At 43.7% G+C, this 16,074-nt stretch overlaps 3 protein-coding genes across 3 annotated transcripts; all 3 read right to left on the reverse strand.

The window, feature by feature from the left end:
• Nucleotides 1-1,863: 1,863 nt before the first annotated feature.
• Nucleotides 1,864-2,455, reverse strand: LOC115735474 (probable histone H2B.1). The gene has a single exon (XM_030666728.2). The coding sequence runs from the start codon at nucleotides 2,354-2,356 to the stop codon at nucleotides 1,928-1,930; it is 429 nt and encodes a 142-aa protein (XP_030522588.1). The 5' UTR covers nucleotides 2,357-2,455; the 3' UTR covers nucleotides 1,864-1,927.
• A 1,390-nt stretch (nucleotides 2,456-3,845) lies between these two features.
• On the reverse strand, nucleotides 3,846-5,676 carry LOC115735408 (protein SENSITIVE TO PROTON RHIZOTOXICITY 2-like). The gene is made up of 2 exons (XM_030666625.2): nucleotides 4,408-5,676; nucleotides 3,846-4,234 (listed from the first exon to the last, which is right to left on the reverse strand). Exons 1-2 carry the CDS (start codon nucleotides 5,615-5,617, stop codon nucleotides 4,212-4,214), a joined length of 1,233 nt encoding a protein of 410 aa, XP_030522485.1. The 5' UTR covers nucleotides 5,618-5,676; the 3' UTR covers nucleotides 3,846-4,211.
• A 2,733-nt stretch (nucleotides 5,677-8,409) lies between these two features.
• LOC115735550 (cyclin-dependent kinases regulatory subunit 1) lies at nucleotides 8,410-10,283 on the reverse strand. Its single transcript, XM_030666841.2, has 4 exons — nucleotides 10,137-10,283; nucleotides 9,942-10,046; nucleotides 9,788-9,848; nucleotides 8,410-8,820 (listed from the first exon to the last, which is right to left on the reverse strand). Exons 2-4 carry the CDS (start codon nucleotides 9,992-9,994, stop codon nucleotides 8,671-8,673), a joined length of 264 nt encoding a protein of 87 aa, XP_030522701.1. The 5' UTR covers nucleotides 9,995-10,046; nucleotides 10,137-10,283; the 3' UTR covers nucleotides 8,410-8,670.
• Between the last annotated feature and the right edge of the window lie 5,791 nt (nucleotides 10,284-16,074).

Here is a 16,074-nt window from a genome sequence, read left to right on the forward strand (position 1 = left end):
TCAATCACTGTGTATCTAATGATCCTGTGCATGTATAAACTGTGTGTTCGCATCGGTTCTGACCATTCTTTCACCAATGGAAAATGTTCGAATGTGAACAGACGTCTCCGCTGCACGTCTACACCAGCCAAACTTCATATTCTAATAATGAAGAAACCGCTAAAGTTATAACACCCAAAAACAAAGAGCCTTTGTTCTAGAAAACTATCTAACTAGCTAAGTACGTAAATTAAACAGCCACAGACTTGTCCTTATCTCTGTCCCTGTCTCCAACAAACGTGTGATTCACCGATTCAAAAACCAGATTTTTCAAAGCCAAGATGGGGAGAGAATGCCTTTCATAAGCAATAGTAACATCTAATCGCATGATGTTGGGCGCAACTTTCTGCCGAACTGTGAGTCATAATGAGTTCATCGAGACAGATTGGTAAGGCAGAGTGGCCGACGAACAAAGCAACATGGCCCATGAGCTTGTCCTTCCTCGAGAAGGTGATCCCGCGATTGCACTGCCATTAGGCATCCCTGCTGTCCTCCTCGTGCGTCCTCAGATCAGAAGGCACCGAGAACTGCTTCCAATCGCACCTATTGCACACATACATCGGACCACCACGATGCTCCAAGGAGCAGGCAAGGAGGGACGGCATAGGTGTAGGATGAGGATCCCAACAGGGAGGCGTAGCGAGAGTGGAGCAGGTCATGGGAGGTGCGTGGTCATTTGGAGTAGACATGGCCAAATGGAACCGGGGGCCCGTTGAGCGGGCCCACGGTTCCGACCCGGAATCGGAACTGTCCCTTAAGGGCCGGTTCCGGTTTCTAAATTGTCAGAACCATCCCGGAACCGCCGGTCCGGGGCCAATTCCGACCCTGTTTAAAAAAAAGAAAGGGGGGGGGGAGAGGAGGCCCGAGGGGAAAGAACCATTGGGTCCGGGAACAAGCGGTTCCACCTTTTCTAGAAACCAAAACCGGCGGTTCGAACGAACCAGCCACGTCTAATTTGGAGATAGCTAGTGTCGAGAGCCGAGAACCTCACCGGACTCGGAGAAGAAGAGGAGCGAGCTACGACTACGACTCCGACTCTCAAAGGTGGTCTGCATTTCGAGTTCTTTGGGCTTGAATTTGTTTATCGGCCTTGGGCCCACAAATCGCTTAGCCCTTGATCTCCATCGTCGGTTAGATTCCCTTTTCAAGATAAAAGAAGATTTCCGCTCCGATTGCTTAACGTTAAAAATATATATATTTTTTAAAATAATCACTCATAGCATTTAAAATAATTAATCAAAGAAAAAAATTATTTTCATGAATAATGAAAAAAAATATTCATTCATTCATTTGTCTGAGCAATGCAAACAATTACTTTCTGAAAAAAAATTCCAAATTATTTATTTTTTCACAATTTGGATGGAATACACCACATCAATCAACAAAAATGGACAATTTTCAATTCCCGCACAAATTTTCTGATTTTTAGACATGTCAATAATACGAGCCAACAGCGATTGTAATCACTTAGCAATGAAAAAAGAGAGTGATCTACCATCACAAGTCTTGCCATGTTTCGAAAGAAATTAAGTTCCAAATCAAGAACCCAGAATCGAATCATCCCCTATCAAAATTGATACCCTACTCTTGAATTTTCATTTAACATAAATCGAGAAGCCATCAGTCATTTGTCATAATAATTTAGAGAGTTTGCTAATATATCAAGAAAGCCACAGTAGATTCTGGTACATCACAGCTGCGTCCTAACATGTCAGGTTCTACCTTCTGCGCAAGCAAAAGATCAAGCAGCACTTTTCATCTCCCAAAACATTACAAAACACAAATTCCACTGGAGCTTCTCGAATTTTGCAATCCCCCACCGAGTTTTTTTTACAAGGAAAAAAAAGCCAAAGGCCGCACCAAAAATGGCCCAGATCGAGAGAGATCCCTAGGCGCTGGTGAACTTGGTCACCGCCTTGGTCCCTTCCGACACGGCGTGCTTGGCGAGCTCGCCGGGGAGCACCAGCCGGACGGCCGTCTGGATTTCCCGGGAGGTGATGGTGGGCTTCTTGTTGTAGCGCGCGAGCCGCGACGACTCCTGGGCCAGCTTCTCGAAGATGTCGTTGATGAAGCTGTTCATGATGCCCATGGCCTTGCTCGAGATGCCGACGTCTGGGTGGACCTGCTTCAGCACCTTGAAGATGTAGATCTTGTACGTCTCGACGCTTCTCTTCGCCCGCTTCTTCCTCTTGTCGACAGCCCCCTCCTTGGGGAGCTTCTTCTCGGCCCTCGGCTTCTTCTCCGCCGGCGCCTTCTCGGCCTTCTTGTCCTCCGCCGGCTTCTTCTCGGCCGGCTTCTTCTCTCCCTTCGGCGCCATTAGAGACTCGAGCCACGCGCTTGTGGTGAGATACAGATGCAGAGCGCGAATTTTGTGAGTGGGAGAGAAGGAGAGGAAGCGGTGGGATTGACAGGCGAAGCGACAACGTATTTATGGAGGGAGAGGCGTGACATGTGATTGGTTCTTTGGGCGAGACGCGGATCGCTGACGTGGACAAGCGGTTCTTACTTGTGGCGGGCTTATTCGAAATCGGCGTGTTAGAGAGGAGGGAGTTCGAGGTTTGCGAAAACCATGGTCATCATCGCAGCAGTTTCGGTCAATCTTTTAAAAATTATCAAAAGTTGTGTATAATTCTAATTATCGAGAGTCTCAAATATTTCGCATTAAATAAAGAACGAAAAATTGGGATGGCAATCAGAACAAGTTTTAATTTCCAATGTGATATTCATGTGCATTATCATCTTACATTCATAACCTGGCTTTTTAAATAACGAATTGCATGTTTTTTCTCAACACCAATTTTTCGATATATTTCTTGCTAAAACTATAGCCTCGGATATATTACAACCTGTTCTTTCCTCTGTCCTCCCTCTCTATCTATCCAAAGGATGAAAGGGCAGGGGGAAACTCTTGCTCCTCATCCTACAACCCTACTCTTGCTAATGCTAGTGTTACTAGGTTGAATTATTCGAGAATCTCCAAATCCATACTTTCACGCTCATGTCATGTCATGTCGTGGTACTATTGAAGACAAATGTTCCCCTCCCGATATACGTAGGAGGACCTTTTGTAATAGATTCTCCCCCCTGAAGTTGGAGTATCGAGATCTTTTCCTCACCTCGTCCTACTATCCTGCATTTAGTACTTAGTTATCGCTCGCTGTTTACCCGAAAAAGGTGGTCCATAAGCTTTTTACTTCCTTTTTCTACCTGCATTTTACAGTGAAGCTGATCCCTTCATGGCTCTCTTTCTCTCCACTAGCCCTTCCATTTCTTCGTTCCGAACCATTAGTTGAATTCTTCATTCTTTTTATTTATTTTTCATCTTTTAATTCATTCAATTCACAGGCGTTCAACTCGTAAAGGCAAAGAAAAAGGGATCCGTCTTGCTAGCATTATGTAACACTTTGGCAGTGCTCTCGAATCGAAACCAAAATAATGAATCATAGCACATGGAGCCATCTCCTTATTGAAAACAGAATACTATTCCGCTAATTCGACTCTGCTCATTTCTTTTAAGAGGCGAACAACAAATAAGTGCGTTACATATGCACGTGAAAGAAAAAGGGATCGAAATAACTCTATTAACGAAAGACGGAATGCATGCATATTCTCATTATCTGGAGAAAATAATCGCTTGGTTATTAGAGTAGTGAGAAAATAATCGCTTGGTGAACACTCCGTAACATTCTCAAGAGATGTTTGAGACTAGAAACTTGTTAGGATGGGCAACACTATCATACACACAAAATTATTTTATTTTCGAGATATCGAACATTTAACTGACTGTAGAACGAATTGAGAAGAAAGTTGAAATTCAAATGTGGTAGGTATGAAGTTTGTGGCTCTTCCCAAAGGAAACTGAAGTGAAGGGGGTCCGTATTATTACAGAAGATCCAACAAGTATCATGCCCTCAAGCATCTAGCAGCAATCTTACGTTGTTTCTTGCAATCTACAGAGAAAGCATAACGGTCGATCATACATGACACCAACGGTCCCATTTCTAGAGATGATCCAAAAACAGCAGAAACCGCAAACTCCAAACGAATTCTATCATCGCAGAAGAGTCGGATGATCCTGTGCATGTATGAACCGTTTGTCGTGTCGGTTCTGATCCTTTTTTTGCCGACGGAGAATGTTCGGGTGGTCAAGGTCGGGCGTCTCCGCTGCATGACTACACCAGCCAAACCTCATCTCCTGATAATCAAGAAACCAGCAAAGTTATAGAGCGTAGAAATAACTAGACTTCGTTCGAGCAAACTATCTAGCTAGTTAAGTTTCATAATTTAAACAGCCACATATCCAAGGAAAAAGACCAGATTTTTCAATGCCAAGATGAGGAAAAAATTGCCTATCATAAGCAGCAATACCATCTAATTGCATGATGTTGGGTGCAACTATCTGCTGAGCTCTGAGTCCTGGTGGGTTCATCAAGTCGAGCGATAAGGCAGGCGAGTGGCCGACGAACAAAGCGACATGGCCCATGAGCTTGTCCTTCCTCGAGAAGGTGGTCCCGCAGTTGCACTGCCACTTGACGTCCCCGCAGTGCTTCTCGTGCGTCCTCAGATCGGACAGCACCGAGAACTGCTTCCGGTTGCACCTCTTGCACACATACAACTTGGGGCAGTGGCTCCTCTTGTAGTGGTTCTTGACACAGATCATGGACTTCAGAGGCTGGAACCTGGGGTGCTTCCGGTTCCACCGGCAGCCCTCTTGTGGGCAGGAGTACTTCTTCGGCCTTAATCCCATCAAACACTCTTGATCACCGTTCGGTTTGTCGCGGTTGCTATCAGTATTCTTGGCGGGGTTGCATAGAGCGGCGCTGGTTTTGTACTCGTCCCCGTGAGCCCTCATGTGCATTCGCAGGTTCGCGTCCCGCTTGAACCCTTTCCCGCAGATTTGGCAATAGTGCGTGTACTTCGCCAACAAATCATCGGCGTTCAGTTCGACGACATCATAACTAGCGCCACTCAACGCATGTTCGGCTTGTGGTATCTCCTTCTTCTGGCGACCCGCTTGAGGCAATTCTCTCATTCCTTGATCCGACCCGCTATTTTTCGCAATACTTGCCGACGGTTTGCTTTCATTATTACCGTTGTAATCGACAAAGCTGCTTGCGCTATACCAGTCAAGAGAGCTAGGCTCATGAACAAGAGGCTGGTTGCTGTTATTGTTATCGTTATCGTTATCGGTATCAGTATTAGTACCTGAAGGCATAGCGGGACCGAGAAGTGTCATCTGTTGGCAAGAGAACATCATAGATGTTGCGGTCCCTATGATTTCTTGGATCAAGCTTCCGATGCCAGCTAAGGCCAGGGACGTTGACTCGGGCCGGCCTCGACCGGAGGAACCTTGTCCTTGAGACCAGGTGACCAGCGATTGGACTTGACGAACCTTGTCCTCGAGAAGAGAGAGACTATGAAGCAGAGAGCTCGAGTGGGCTTCCAACGCGGAAGCCAGCGGCAGCACTCCTTCCGAAACGGGTGCAAGAACACGGCGGTCTTGATCATACCCGCCTCGAATCATCTGCATCCCCTGCGAAACGCTCGCGAGATTACGAGAAGTCGGATCGAGAATCATGGTCTTCTCTCTCGCTTCTTCTCTTCGACCACGGGGAATTACGTGTCCAACTTTGCTAATTCAGGCGGCGGATCCGGCTTCTTCTCAGGAAGGGTCTTGGGTGTAATAACAGGTGTTTCATATAAGCACGTACAAACAAGCGGGCGATGGCTAGGTTTTTTCTGAGACGTGAGAGGATGGAGAGAGAGAGAGAGAGAGAGAGAGAGAGAGAGAGAGATAGATTCGAGTCAACGTTTGAGATTGGGGTTCATCCCCACTTAAGACCTCCCTCAAGCACTACCAATCTCAGTCCCAGTTGGGATGGGGACGATGACTCCTTCCAAAAATAAGATGATGGAGCTCGAGATGAAGTTGGTGGATTAATATTAAAGAACGAACCAAACCCCAGTGGCGTCCCTGCGCTGGCTCTTAATAATAATCTGAAACTTACAACTCGGGCATTAGATTTCTTCAAAATCTCACTCTATCTCTCCATGAGGAAAGTGAAGAGAGGGCGTCATTTTCAGCCGTCAATCTCTGCGCATGAGTTGAAAAATTCACACGAGACGACTCTTTTCAAATGAAAGGAAATCCCATCAACCATGCCTTTTCGTGTCAAATTCATCGTTTACCATGCCTCCATTTCGTGTCAAATTCATCATTTACCACGTCTCCATTTCTTTAAAGTCGTATAACATCTAAAAAAGCGTCAAAAGTGTCATAAACTTATTGCATTGATTTTAATTCAGTACTAAATCTTTTAAGTAGGTTTAAGACTTTTTTTTTTTACACTTTTACCCTACAACATCTAATCCGCTCCGTCATCTCTTACCATTTTTCTTGTGGCTCGGCTCCTCATTTGCTGATTGCGAAATAGGAATCTTTCTGGCAGACGGTGGAACTTCGTTGATCACAGGCGCAAATGCCAGAAATCCGTATTGTAGAATGCTACCAACACAGTCTCATCCACATTTCGTATCACTTGTCTCAAAATGCCACTCGGCCATCACAACTGCAAAAAATAGTACCCCCAAAAAAAAAAATTAGGGGCGCTGGGAGACAGAAGGTAGGCAGAGCTTTTTTCTTGTCATTAAGCCTGAAAGTTACATAATGCAACTCCTCCATCGGAGAATACACATTAAGAAGCTGATCGAGGACGAATCTATATTTCCTAATTACGTTCCCATGTTGGGGAAGTTGGTAATGTATTCGAGCACTAGTCATTCGTATATAGGCTCGCCAAGAGAACTGGCTATGACTTCCCCAGTTAGCTCCTGAGCATGGACAGTGTTCTGTATCTAGGGTTTCGACCTCGCCGAGAGAACTAGTTATCACTGGTCCAGTTAGCTTCTGATCATGGACACAGGCCGATAGAATTCATCTCTAGTCGTGAGATGAGAGGAAAGACATGGAGATTTGAGGCACAAGAAAGGTGCTGTGGACCCCCCCTTCCTCTCCTGTCTCCCCAATAGTAAACCATTTCATCTAGACTATTTAACTTGTCAATAGCTAAATATTTAGAACTTGAACACTAATCGAGATCATCCTCCCATTGGTTGCGGGTGCATGCACTTAAAACTCACAAGGGCTTTAAGTGTCAGAAGCTAGAATTGCATCCAAACTCGGGTTTCACATGAATTGTTTGATTTTATGACGGAGAGAGTGCATCTCATGCCGAAATGCAGGTATCGAGCAAACCAAGAACTAGCTAGATGATTCAAACAGCACAACGAACCAGGCAAGAGCAAAGTAGAACTTCTAAGAGAATCATCTGAAAAGGCAAATTCTTAATGCCAAAAGTCAAGACCAGTTATTGCTAAAAATTGCATTTCTGAGATAGTTTATTTCCCACAGCACCAGGCATCCAGACAAATTCTTTACGAATAGACAGTGTGTAATCATTTGGCTATAAAAAGGAAGAAGAAAATCGTAAACATCCCATTTCCTAGTACAGATGTACCATATTCCCCGCGAAACTTGACAAATAGATGCTAGAAACCGAGACTTACCTGTCAAGCGAGTCAATCTCCAATTCTTAATTCATATTTCCTTATCTAGTTGATCTCTGCTAGCTTTCAGGCGATTCAGCCCCAGGCAAAATGCCAGAGACCCTCAGAAAATTGAAATTTTCTCGATCAAACATGAGAGGCTTGGAATAAATCTACCCCAACTTCATCCATGAAGGAAGATGCAGATATTCCCGTGTCAACAGTACTAAGAAGTCACCCTACATGAATTTAGGTACAAATTTCACTGACTCTCAAAATCACTGAAGTTTTCCCTTAATGTCCAAAACATATACAATTCAACTGAGTTCCACGACTAAATTCCCAGCTCTCAGAAAATATATTGACCATCAAGAATCCGGCAAAAAAGAAGTGTCCAACATAGTTGATGACACCAGGTACTAGACACAACTAGAGATGCACCGAAGGAGTTTATCCCCTCGTTAAACCAGCTCCAATGAGAAACCTTCCCAATGAAGACGTGGTAAATGTGTGTCATAAACAAACAAGCCCCGAGATTGTGGGCCCCATAACTCTTGTTGATGAAAAACACTTATGTGAGTTAAGTCTATGGTAGAACATTGCGCCAAAGTCGTCAGATCAAGGGAAACCCATGTAAAACCTACTCTTCCCCATATGAATTGCATCTAATGTACCCAAGTCATACAATCTCTAACATGCAAATGAAATGAAGGTGGACATGATTTCAGCAAAATAAAATAGGGAATGTTCTGCAATTTTTTGTGAGATCTATTATGCAACTAGCGCATTTGTGAGTTGAATGTGACAACAGAATTGTGAGACCAGTTAAAACACAAAATCAGTATTAAGTATTCATCTTGATATCCACCAGTCATTTCCCAATTACACCGGCCAAGAAAAGCAAGTGCTGTTCCAAAGTGGCCAGTACAAACATTGGATCACTGACACCACAATAAACAAAGTTTCACAATAGATTCTCCAAAGAGGAGAATTGCTGACAAGACAAGTTTCATAACATCCTAACACTTACTAAAGCAACCCTAATATACTGTGATATTGTTTCAAAGCACTAGCGAAACAGCATGTTTACTTAGCAAGCACGTTTTGCTGGGCCTGGTTCTCTTGCTGCTGATAATTCAGAGGCCTCCTAAAGAGCATGATGTGTGGTTCAGGGCGATGAATTGCATAGTGAACCCAACCACGACTCTGCTGCACTCCAATGGCACGCCATTCATTCTGGTAGAGACGAAAACAAGAAGACACGATCATTCAAATGACGAAATACATTTCTTACACGCCATCCATTAATGAAGTATTAGACAAGCAACATTGCAAAGATCCACTAGACTGAAAAAGATATAAGAGAGGACAGACACTCTACCATCACTAGATTACGATCCTGATGCAGGACACTCAACTAAATGATATCTACATTAGATATCTTTGACATCACATATCAGGTAAAAAATTTATGCCATTTCTTAACCCGTAATGCAACGAGTCAAAACTGCCGCGGAGTCTAAACATAGTGTATTCTACATAATTGAGTCTCCAAGCATTCTCTGCTTTCCTTTCAATGTGAAAACATATAAACACAAGAATATCTTAAACGGGCATTCCTATGGCTTAGAGGGCAAACACATTGGTAATATGCAGAATTAAAGCAAGCAAACAAACAATAAATATGATCGCACAAGTCTCAAATGCAATGTTTAGCATTCAACTCCTATTGTTCGGGGATGCTGCCAATAGCAAGAAATCAATCACTCAGAAGATAAAACAGAGCGATGTTTAGCATTCAACTCCTATATTGTTACGGGATGCAATCCGGTCATTTCGACTACTTCAATGAATCTTCTTCTCGTGAGCAACAACGCAACTCAATGTCTCATGTCCTTTTATCCAAATTCTCATCAATTTATCACCCAAAAAAAAACTGGATCATGAATTGAATCAGCCCCAAACCCACTTGAATGGTTTGCAAGAAGGGATCATCTATCATGCCGAGTGAAAAGACAAAAAACAGAACAGCAAATTCCTCCAGTGGAAACCTACCTCTCCGCACGACTCAATAACAGCACCAAAACAGGAGAAAAGCAAAACAACTTCTTATTTCACACATGCGCCTTCATTTCGGCGACCAAACAGCAAAGCGGATCAAAAGTAACGCCATTTTAAAAATACCAACACCGATCCAACTTACTTCAGAAAGGAGGCGGTTCTTCGGTAGAAGCTTCGCGACATCAGGAGGAAGAACCACATGCCTGCGCATCACAAAAACGAAGACGGAAACGAAACTATCAGCAGCTGCGACAGAAGAAACCGCAACGACGACGAGGCCACGAAACGACACCAACCTGTACTCGTAAGTGTCATCGAAGTACTTCTCAGAGTACTGGATCTGGCCCATCTTCTTACCGAATCGACCGAAAACTCCGGCGCAACAACCTGCGGAATCGAAGCTGCGAAACAAAACCAAGCCGATCAGAACAGGGAACCGAGTCAGGAGTCCGGCTAGCGAAGAAGACGAATCGGATCGTCGATCGGAGAACCTGAGGGTTTAGGGAGGAGAGAGAAACCGAAGCAGAAACGAGAGGGGGGAAGACGAAACGACGAGACTGCGGAATCTTCAAAAAGTGAAAGGGGGTAAAAGGCAAAACGAGGGACTGTTACGGGGGCAAAACGGTAGTTTCGCTCCTCGTCTTTACATGGGAAGTGGGGGTGGGATTGGGATGGCGTCGGGGAATTCTTTTTCAAAATTTGAAATCCTCCCGCTTAAGCTCGGCGATTAATTTGTGGATCGGATCGCGAGTCGGTGGGGCTCCGTTTCGGACCGTTGCTTGGTGGGCCCAGCGAAAGTCGAACGGTGAAAGTCTCACGGAGCCTCGCCGTATTTCCCCGACCACTCGTCCGCATGTCAAAAAGATCGGGTCGTTGCGAAATATTGTGCAGAGAATTTATCATCAGCATTGTTTGCAATTTTTAGGATCTTAGGGTACTTGTTGACTACCGAGAACCAAGTATGGCGTACCAAATTTAACTGATAGGAAGCTGTTGTGGATCGCTCCCGTTAGTGGCGGGATACATCGTCGGCCATCCGGTAATTTTCAAAAGGAGGACCAAAATGTGATGATCCAACTTGTCGAGATAAGTGGCCGTCTTTACTTTGTTAGGGTCGTCTATCTATAATTGTGGTGGGAGAATTCCGTCCAGATCGAGTTTTGTTAGATGTTTTTCCCGACTCCTTTCAACCAATTGAATCGAGCTAATCCTTGGCCTGCCCCTTCTGTTTAAAATGATATCGTTATTGGTAGGATACCAATTGAAGCCGAACTTCAGTACAGTTTGAATATTTCAAAAAATTCGATGTTGATCAAGGGGGTTTAAGATGAGAATCTCCCACTCTTCAATGTAGTACATGACTTGAGGATATATTGAAATTTAGCCTGTTTGATCCATTGAATCGATCTGACCAGATGAATCGCCAACCTTAAAGATAGAAGCATCATTTCATGAAATTAAACCCAAATTGGTTGTTTTCTATGCAACTGTCGAGCTCTTTTCATTAATAAGCTGGCTCCGACAACGATGCGTAGGTAAGTTGGGTTTGCCCCACCATTGAACTTAGGCTTTTCTCAAAACTTTCATCGAGTGTCCATTGATAATCTCTGATATAAGTAGTACCTATTGATTTACATGATATGTTTCGAACAAGAGGGAAAATAACCGAACGAAGAGTCATGAATCATGAACCTATTACAATTATGCCAATTCAATCCTAAATATATATTTTTGCCAATTTAATTCTAAACATTTTGTATTTGTGTTAATTCAGTCCATTCGGTCAACTTTAGCCGAGTGGTGCTCACGGAAAATTCCTTATTTATTTTTTTCCTTCTCGTTCTTCCTCCCACCGGTCGAATTGGCTAGAGGCGAGGGTCGGCGAGGGTTGGCGAGGCTCGACCTCACCGGATCTTAGCGATGCCGACCTCGTCGACTCTCGTCTCTGGCCAATCCCCGATGCGGCGATCGACTAGAGAAAGAAGGAGAAGAAAAAACAAAAACAAAAAACAAGAAGAAAAAGAATACATAAATAAATAAATAATTTTAAAAAATATTAAAATATTATTAAAAATTGTCACGTCAACGTAACCGATAAAGTTGATCGGGTGCACCGAATTGACACAAATGCAAAAGATTCACGACTGAATTGATCCAATTACAATAGGTTGAGGACTTTTTTAGTCAGCTCATCCCATCGTCTTGATAACACAATCTACAACCAGCCATCTTAATGGATCGTGATGCAGATTGCATCCTGTGAGGCTTAAGAGGACAGATCTGCTTTAATGCATTTGACAGGTTAAGTCGAAGGAGAAATCAACTCAGATGCATCCGTAAGTCCATCGTGATAGATCGGAGAGCTGAGCAAGGAAAAAAGAGTGAGGGTACACGAATCTCAAGTGCAAAAGCAAAAATATTTTTACTGCATCGGCCTAAGATGATACATCATCTCAAACCCTTCTCCCAAAACAAATCCAAAGCTCGAAAATGCATATCAGATTACATAGATGAGAGCTGAATCGACTTCCAGTTCCATTACCGAAGTAAACATAACAGGTCAGGACCCGTGAACCGGTCCGGAAATGCCAAAGGATTGAGGTTGCCCTGTGGGGGAGAAATGGACCACGCCGCCGCCGCTGCCGCCCCTCAGACCAGAGTCACTTGCCGGCAATTGCCCTGACACCGGCTGCAGCTTGCTGGACAGTGCCGCCACGGCAGAGATGGCGTAGCCATAGCGCAGTGACCTGCACTGAGCTGATCAGAAGCAGAAAGCGACTCTCCAACTTAGTGACCAGATTGTTGAGTGAACGATCGTAATAGGGTCTTAATAAAGGGAGAAGGAACTGGAGAAAGGTCGCATCTTCCATGGCATATGCTGTGGCCACTTCCACACACAAACTCCACCCAAATCTGAGTACTCGATACGCGCTCCCTTTTCTTTCCCTCCGTCCTGCACCATCTGGTATTTTTCTACCGGACTATTCTTCTTTTAGGGTTTCCAAGGCCCACCAGCACATGCACGCACACGCCACACAACTCAAGACGAGCGCGTCTTGGAATGTGGAATATACTCTTCTTGAACGGATATAGGTGCGCCATGTTTGGATCTGCAAAAAATTCTCGCAAATGATAAATGTAGGTATTGTCATGTCCCCGCCAAACTCACTCGAGTTATTCTCTGATGTGACTCCTTCCATATCGAGCATCACGATTTTTATCTGTTGATGCACGTGTAAGAGCGTCCTCGCTTAAGCAAGCTTGGAAGTTGAGTTCCGAATGTCAAACCATGCCACTACACGAAAATGCATCTATTATGATAGATTGATTAATTCGAGCCATCTAATACATAGGAGAATTCTCCGCCAATATTTGGACCTAGTTTGTTACATATGCGATATAAGAAATTGATGGGGCGATTAGCTAATCAATCCTAGACCTATTGTACATATTCCAATTCATTCTTAAGCATTTTCAATTTTGCCAATGTAATCATAAACCTTTGTACGGTATTCCAATATAGTCATTCCAAGCAGCTGCCACCGGTAATTCTTGATGTGACATCTAATCATAGCCGACCATTTCACCGACATATGTCATGACCTTTTCAGAAGTGAATTACATAAGGAAATCTAATGGATTACTAAGCGTGGTGCTTAATATGGACTCTCCTAGCCCTACCAACCGCAGCTTGGTATTCAATTTAACATGCAATTAGAGCTGTCACTTATCGGTTGGGGTAATTCTAGGGATAATAGGACTTGATTACACTAAATTTATTTTAACGTCCATTCGATTTTCTCTTTATTTTAAAATGTTTTTCAAGTAGTCTTTATCAATTTTATCCTAAGCCACTATCATGTGATTGTGATCGTGTGGATGCGCAAACAAGATTGCAACACTCAATTAACAAAGCAGTAAATAGATTGGGGTAAATTTAAAGAAGCTGGATGAACTAAGAAAAACACATGCAAAGCATCATCACTATCCATCACCACGAGGTTTCTGCAAACTATGATTAAGGAAAAATATGCAGACGGAATTCATGAATTTTAGGGAAAAATCCAAAAAAGGGCCTGAAGTTTTCATAATTTCTCAAATAAGGGTCCAAAGTGAACATTATTTCAAAAAAGGGCCCGAAGTGACATGCTACGTTTCAATTGAGGGCCCGAAGTGGTTATTATATTTCAAAAAAGGGTCCGGCTCGAAGGGCGTTTTCGTCATTTCACATTTTAATTTTTTTTAAATTTTTTTCTTTTTCCTAATTTATAATAATAAAAAAATAATTTAAAAAAAAAGGTTTTGCACCGGCGGGAGGGCTGCCCTTCTCGCCTGTGGTCGCCGATCCACCGTCGGTGGGGGGTCGGCGGACGCGACGAAGGCCGACGGGGTCGCCGGCGACCCCGCCGGTCGGAGGCGAGGGCCTCTGGCCCTCTCCCGGATCTGGGCGAGGCCGGCGGTCCCCGCTCGGATCGGGGGCCGCCGGCCATCGCCCCGTCGCCGGTGGGGGGTTGCCTGGTCAAGGCGGCCCCGGCCCGGCCCCGAGCGATGGCCGGCGACCCCCGATCCGAGTGGGATCCGCCGGCTTCGCCCAGATCCGAGAGAGGGCCCGACCCTCTCCCCGTATTGGCCCTCGCCTGCGGTCGGCCGGGTCGCCGACCCATGCCGAGGCGCCGACGACCCCGTCAGACTGTGCCACCTCCCGCCTACCGCCCTCCGGCGGTGGGGCGGTGGCCATAGGTGGGAGGGCAACCCCTCCCGCCCGTGAACGTTCACTTCCCTTTTTTTTTTTTTAGGAAAGAGACTACAAAAACTATAATAAAAAATTAAATAAGTAAAAAAACTAAAATGCCCTTAACTCAGGCCTTTTTTTGAGAATTTATAGTCATTTCGAGCCCTTATTTGAAACGGTATTCACTTGGGGCCCTTATTTGAGAAAACATGAGGACTTCGGGCCCTTTTTTGAAACAGTGTTCATTGGGGCCCTTATTTGAGAAAATATGAAGACTTCAGGCCCTTTTTTGGATTTTTCCCTGAATTTTATGCATGCATTAAGGACTAACTAATATGCAATATTTTCTGAATTTTTTGGTATTTTCCTCGTTTAATCAACATGCGTAATTTAAGAAGATGCACGGATGACTAGTTTAGCCGCGCTAATGAAAATGCTAAGTGACATGAACGAGATGACTATATGACATGCATAATGAGTTGTAAGTTACATGTTATGAAATTAATTCAAAAAGTCTGCATGAGATGTCAATGAAATTTAATCCTAAACGACAAGTAACACCCTAAAAGTCATGCAATATGAGTTTACGAGAATTAATTCTCCTAATTAATACATTCTCTATGAGAATCCCTAAGTAGATTATTCGTTCTTTTTCTTTGTTTATTAACAAAAGGACACATTGAACCTAAAAGTCTATATGAAGATGCTCTAATTCCTAAGTGCAAGATGACACACTCTTGATTTTAAGATAATGTGTGCATACAATCCTAAATTAATTAGCATGCATGAACGACATCGTGAACTAATTCTATATTAAAAACTTCATGAAGCGATTTCTTTTCAAGAAAACATCAAATTTAAAGTTAGGACTCTACGTGTGACCCAATGAACTAGCCAATAAATGATTATATGACTAATGACTGCATAATGCAATACTATCTATATACAACGTGCGTAATGCATGCAATGCAACTAATAGCTAAATTTATATATGATTTCCTAAATGATGTATAATATGCACTCTGGTAAATATTCAGGACATAATTAAACAACCTACGATTCTACTACAAAATAACATGCATTTAAAACTATATTCTGAAGAAAAAAACTACAAATGTAAAACTAGACAAATTAACCTCGACTTACCTTAAGCGGAAGGCAGCCGCGGATGTTGGATGTCTCTCAGTGGGATCAAAAAGCCGCCATTAAGCCATGCTCTTCCTTTACGTAGTTGTTTTTTTACTCAAGGACACCAAGACTGTCCACCACCGATTGGGCCTTTTTCTTGAAGCTCCACGGAATTTGACTTTGCGAATGCGCTTAATAAAGTCTCGCGGCTTGTGACTAATCAACCAAAGAATCCGAATGTCTGACCAAGCAAAAGGACAGAATCCATTGGTTGAGTCCGTCCCGCTCAGGTGGCGCATTGCTAATCTTGAATTGGACGCCGCGCCAAGGATCGCCAAGGGCGTTGAGGCGAAAGAGCCGGGGACAAGGACTCCGGTGTCGCTCGGTGGAGATCACACAGAGCAGAGGACGCGAGATGGAGCCGAAGACGTGACTGTTGACGCCTAAATTTTGATTAATCTTTTTTTTGCATAAAAATTAGAACTAATTTTAGTTCTAAATAAAAATCATCTCACATCTTTATTTTTAGCGTACATTGCATTGGCATATAATTGGGCAAGCGGAACACG

The sequence above is a fragment of the Rhodamnia argentea genome, chromosome 8 (assembly GCF_020921035.1).
Source record: "Rhodamnia argentea isolate NSW1041297 chromosome 8, ASM2092103v1, whole genome shotgun sequence".
NCBI classification, from domain to species: Eukaryota; Viridiplantae; Streptophyta; class Magnoliopsida; order Myrtales; family Myrtaceae; genus Rhodamnia; species Rhodamnia argentea.

Excerpts from the sequence above, each read along its gene's own strand:
- LOC115735474 (XM_030666728.2), bottom strand. The coding sequence starts at position 2,356 with ATGGCGCCGAAGGGAGAGAAGAAGCCGGCCGAGAAGAAGCCGGCGGAG.
- LOC115735550 (XM_030666841.2), bottom strand. The coding sequence starts at position 9,994 with ATGGGCCAGATCCAGTACTCTGAGAAGTACTTCGATGACACTTACGAG. Across the intron at positions 9,849-9,941 it reads GATGACACTTACGAGTACAG|GCATGTGGTTCTTCCTCCTG; the intron begins GTTGGTGTCGTT and ends TGTGATGCGCAG. Across the intron at positions 8,821-9,787 it reads AGAACCGCCTCCTTTCTGAA|AATGAATGGCGTGCCATTGG; the intron begins GTAAGTTGGATC and ends CGTCTCTACCAG.
- LOC115735408 (XM_030666625.2), bottom strand. The coding sequence starts at position 5,617 with ATGATTCTCGATCCGACTTCTCGTAATCTCGCGAGCGTTTCGCAGGGG. Across the intron at positions 4,235-4,407 it reads CAACATCATGCAATTAGATG|GAGATGAGGTTTGGCTGGTG; the intron begins GTATTGCTGCTT and ends CTTGATTATCAG.